Source organism: Cibotium barometz, chromosome 34 (assembly GCF_041138505.1).
Source record: "Cibotium barometz isolate CiBa-2024 chromosome 34, ASM4113850v1, whole genome shotgun sequence".
NCBI lineage: Eukaryota > Viridiplantae > Streptophyta > Polypodiopsida > Cyatheales > Cibotiaceae > Cibotium > Cibotium barometz.
Window position 1 is genome coordinate 49,055,866 of NC_141079.1, and position 5,268 is coordinate 49,061,133.

General features: G+C 43.5%; 1 protein-coding gene across 1 annotated transcript; it reads right to left on the minus strand.

Annotated features, from left to right (window-relative positions):
* Positions 1 to 247: 247 nt before the first annotated feature.
* On the minus strand, positions 248 to 4,971 carry LOC147619136 (monocopper oxidase-like protein SKU5). Its single transcript, XM_086774322.1, has 9 exons — positions 4,134 to 4,971; positions 3,846 to 3,955; positions 3,220 to 3,490; positions 2,982 to 3,120; positions 2,442 to 2,808; positions 1,915 to 2,280; positions 1,760 to 1,838; positions 1,450 to 1,652; positions 248 to 546 (listed from the first exon to the last, which is right to left on the minus strand). The coding sequence occupies exons 1-9, from the start codon at positions 4,281 to 4,283 to the stop codon at positions 432 to 434; spliced, it is 1,800 nt and encodes a 599-aa protein (XP_086630448.1). The 5' UTR covers positions 4,284 to 4,971; the 3' UTR covers positions 248 to 431.
* Positions 4,972 to 5,268: the final 297 nt, after the last annotated feature.

Below are 5,268 nucleotides of genomic sequence, written 5' to 3' on the forward strand. Positions count from 1 at the left end.
GGGAATTATATTCTATACAAGTCTTACTGACTCTGCCAAAATCAGCTATGTTAGAAATTTATTCTAGTCCAGTACATGATGTATAAACATTTTTTCAGAATTAGATTTTTTGAGCATTATTAGATGGTATTTATTAAATGTGCCAAAGATTGAGTGAATGTAGAAGAATCCTTTATTATCTTTCACCTTGCACTACAGTATAAAATTCCCAGTTACACTAGCTGCAAAATGCAAAGAATTTATCCGATTTAATTAAATTGAATCACACCATTGATTGAAAAATGAATTGAAGAATTCTGAAAGCAGAGTGTAAAAATCCGTTAGATAATTTCCCTCGAATTTTAGATGTGAGAAAAATAAAATAAAACCTACCTACCGCCAGCGCCCAAGTCAATTAAAAGTTGGGAGTTAAAAAAACCTCCGGAGTGCTACTACTGGAGCATCACCATGAACCACGTGATGGCTGTAGCCATTAGCATGGGTTGGGAGAATGCGAGGGTAGTAGGAGTAGCAGCCGATTTCTCTTTACTAAGAGTAGTAAAAGCCCTGCCCCACAAGAAACACAAGTCAGTTGTAATGGGTGGCAGTGGCTAACCAGGAGAGACATACGAGAAGAAACGCCAAAAAGACGCACAACGCACAGACTAATGTAAACTTGTGGCGCACAAAGAGAGAGAGAGTGTGTGTCTGTGTACATGTCCAAGTGTGGTGTATCTATGTGTCTGTACACGTATGTGTTTGTGTGTGTGTCTAGGTGTACATGTAGGTGCATGGCCCAAATGTGTGTGTGTATAGAATTTACATGCATATGGACATATGTGTTTGTGTCTAGGTGTACATGTATATGGACATATGTGTGTGTAGAATTTACATGCATATGGACATGTGTGTGTGTGTGTAGAATTTACATGCATATGGACATATGTGTTTGTGTCTAGGTGTACATGTATATGGATATGTGTGTTATGTGTTTGTGTCTAGGTGTACATGTATATGGATATGTGTGTGTAGAGACCTTCATGGCCATGTGTGTATGTGTATGTGTGTGTGTGTGTGTGTGTGTAGAATGTCCATGCATATGGACATACGTGTTTGTGTACATGTATATGGATATGTGTGTGTAGAATGTACATGCATATGGACATATGTGTTAGTGTACAGATATGGCCAATGCACCTACATGTACACCTAGATGTGTATGTGTATGTGTGCATAGATGTAGATGTAGAATATACTTGTATATGGAAATATAGATGTAGACTGTATATTATCTCATGAACAGAAGACTTGCAGGCATTACATAGACACAAGTATATAAGTATCAGAATGAGACATACAGAAGGCAAAATGCAAGTGTGAAGACTATGCATGCCACAGTGTAAGCTGTGTTCTATCAATCTCACAGACTACAAATATTCATGTATGTGAAGCTACAGTACAGGCACTCACGATTTTTGCATGGATGCCAGTCTGCCACAATAGATGGCATTGTCAGGAACTGGTAATTCTGTCTTGTTAGTGTTTTCTGGATTGTACACACGTATATAGAGCTCCTGCCCGAGGTACCAGTTGGGCAGCAGTTGAGAGCGAAGGTTCCACATCCCGACATTGTCAAGCTCTACAAGAACAGCTGTCCAGGAGTGGGGAAAGACCTGTGGTAAACATGACCAGAGCCATCAGTACTGTTAGAAAATTGCACTCTTCTCTAAATAAATATATGTTGCCATCAAGAAATAGCCGCAAAAGCTTGGTTGCAAACCTGTGTCGTACTTCGAGCCACGCCGTCCCACTTGTTGTAGTTCCCTCTATCTGCCTCTGTCCATGTTCCTGAGTCAAAACTGCCAAAGAAACCTTAATCTGACAGATCGTGGACATACTACAGACATCACTGGAGCAGTGGTCATTTTTGCTTACCCAACAACAAAAAATGCATAGCCATCAAAATGATAACTTTGCACAGCATCATCATCATTTTGAAAAACAATCTCCAGAAAGCCTCTATATCCTCCAGAGATTACAGATGTAAGGTAGCTTGGCGTATGATTCAGGGGCTTGTCAGGGAATGCATCCAGCTTGAAGACACCAGTCAAATTATAGTAGTCAGCTAGCTTGAGAGGGGTTGCAGGGGCTGAGTATGAAACATCATTCAAAGCATAACGCATGGCTCCTTTGATGGTCGGTTTGCTTCCTCTGAGCACCAATGTCTGTGTGACATTGATCTGCCCATAATGGAAAGAGCCCTGAGGATTAGGACGAGCCGCGCCTGCAGTCAAGTTCCATCTGCACAACACACACACACACACACACACACACACACACACACACACACAGCAGACATCATAAATGAAGCCCAAGTCGACACCAAACAAGAATTATCAGTATGCTACCACATTCCTCATCATGCAAACTTGGCTTATATGAACTTAACCAAACCCAATTACCTGATGGACCGAGCTTGATTGACAGACCAATTTGGATCATACTGGTCATCTGGTGGAGGAGGAAGAGGACCAGATGCATGCCCTTTAGAGTTCGAATAATGCAGAACTGCTACTCCAGTTACATGAGACCAGATGGTGGTATTCACAAATCGTGCACTTGCAACAATGTAGTAGTCAGAACTGGCATTTTGATCCATAGTGACCAGAAAGGAGTAACTCTGCCCTACATGTATATCCACAGTAGTGAAGTTCTGTTGAGATACATAAGACCCTTCCGTTTCCACCATGAGCATGTTGTGGTTTTGAATTCTGAAGTTGAGAGATGTGGAAGTTCCTACATTTGAAACGCGGACTCTGTAGGTTTTGCCTACAAGATGATGACCAGCAACCAGAGCAAATTATAGTAGAGTGAGAACTAAGAAGTCTTTCATCATATCAAACATCTTGGCTTTCTAAATATAAATGTCACCAGACTTGGTACCAATCAAGCTAACTCCTCATCTTTCAATGAGAAGAACACCAAAAGCCCATATTTCACACCTTGTTCCACATTGAAGGTTTCCCACAGGATTCCTTTAGGCACCAACGAGCTATTATATGGGTAAGGGCCTTTGCCATTGATGAGTACACCGTCAGGCATACCTAAAGAATGGCCTTTATCAAGGAGAGCCCGGAGTGCCTGCACATCAGTCCCGCAAAAGGGCACAACCCAAACTTAACTGACCCACCCTTGGAAAACAAGAGAATGAGACTTCAATTACACAGAACAATCCCTCACCTTGTGGCCTGCATTGTACCAGTCACCTATCATGATGGTGATATCTCCATCTGGAAGGCCAAATGGGACTGGAATGATGGCACGATTCGTTACTGTAAGCCCTCCATATCCACCAGATGCTCTTTGAAGACCTAGAGAGGGGAAATAGAAAAAACTGCCAATCTGATCCTTGACTTGGAAATTATAGGTCCAATTCCAAGTAGGAGGGATGGGACAATTAGTCCCCGACACACCATCCTGCCATGATGTTTTCCTCTGTTGTATACCATTCCTGCATGATTCCGAATCAAGGAACCATATCTTGGAATTTATCTACATTATACATGAGCATTGTGCATATGAACACATAATAGACATACATTGATAGTGCATGTACAGTTCAGGTTGGCAAAGTAACAGAATGACAATGTAGGAAACCCGCAAGAACTATCGAGAAGCTCTGCACAGCTATGGATCAAAATTGTTTTCAAAAGAATGCACTATCACATGGCTTTTGAACCTGACCTAGACCCCAAAACAAACGCCAAGAATGACACACGTGGAGACCACACCAAGGCTGATGCTCAAGAAACAGTCACCTCATTCAGACAATCACAGACCAATAGAAAGAAGCATCCTTCACTGACCAAGTAAGGAGAAGATCCTCATCCAAGCTGTTGAGGACATTGATCATCAGGTTATAGTTTGTGGTTGAGTTAATAATAGGCCCAGGGAACTGCCCGTTAATGGCAATCACCTGCAGCCTCTCCAGGAACATGCAAGAAAGGTTGTTAGGACGTTATCTCGGAAAGAGAAAGTATAAAAGAAGATGCTGAAATTCGCACACTATTGATCCTGCAGACGCTACCCTAAGCAAATGCAGCATTTCAGAGGCCCTGTACAGGCCAGAAAGTGCACAAAGCAGAAGTAATTGCCTGTTGTTTGACGCCCAACGGAGCTACAGTGATGTAGGACACATTCCATTCCAGGTTCAGAAAGGGGTCTAGCCCACGTGTAACTTGGATGAAGAGGAAGATTTCCAGGAGCGCAAGTAGCAGGCGTTGAAGGCCTGGTGAAGCTCCCATGGTTTCTTCAGCCTTACAAGAACGAGCTGCGAAATACCTCGCTCTGAGAAAGCGAGGTGGGCGAAAGAGATGATTGCAGAGGTGAGGGTTCGATCTAGCAGGCTAGGGTTACATCTCTTGGGAGATGGTGAGAAATGCAGCTGGGGAGGGTTTTTTTGGGGATGTGCGGGTTCTTGATACTGCTTCGTGTTAGCTAGCAAGCTAACCTGCAGCAGCAGCCTATGTTGGCTGAGGAGAATTTCAAGGGTTAGAGAAGAGATGGAGGCAGAGGTTGTTAGCAGCTAGAGGGCGGGGGAGAAAGAGAGAAGGTTGTTGGGAGGGGGGAGAGAGAGGTTAGGGCAGAGAAGCAGCTGAGAGAGAGAGAGAGAGAGAGAGAGAGAGAGAGGAGGGGAAGGGAGGGGGGGTTCTCGGGAGCTTCTGAGAAAAGGGTAGTGATAAGCAGACAGCTGGAGGGAGTATACTGTGGTAGTGGTGTCAGTGAAGAAGATCATCAGTAGGGTATCATCCGTAAGGTACTGGCAGCAAACAAGATCAGCTATAAGCAGTGAGAACTTAGAAGAGGGCTTATATTAGCAGGTGATCAGATCAGACGCTCAAAGCCTCTTTTCCTCGTCACCTTTGTAGAACGAAAAGCACAAGAACAAGAGAGAGAAAAGCCACCACCCCGCCCAACAACCAACAGAGCACTGCACGCGCAGGAACTGGCTCGCTAGTGAGACAAGTAAAAAGGCCCTTTTTAAGACAAATTCGTAATAATTAATAATTATCTCCACCTGTGACCCTCACTCCAATGCACCGAATGAACGAATCCATTTTCTTTCCTTCACCGAATTAATCAATGAACCCTAACCCACTTTCTTTCCTTAATCTTTTTTATCCCCGCTGAAATGATCACGCGGGGTGTGTGCGCGTATGGTTGTGAATCGTGCTTTTGAATCTCACGTGCAGGCTCAATGCGAGGAGGATGATATCCTCGCTGCACGCT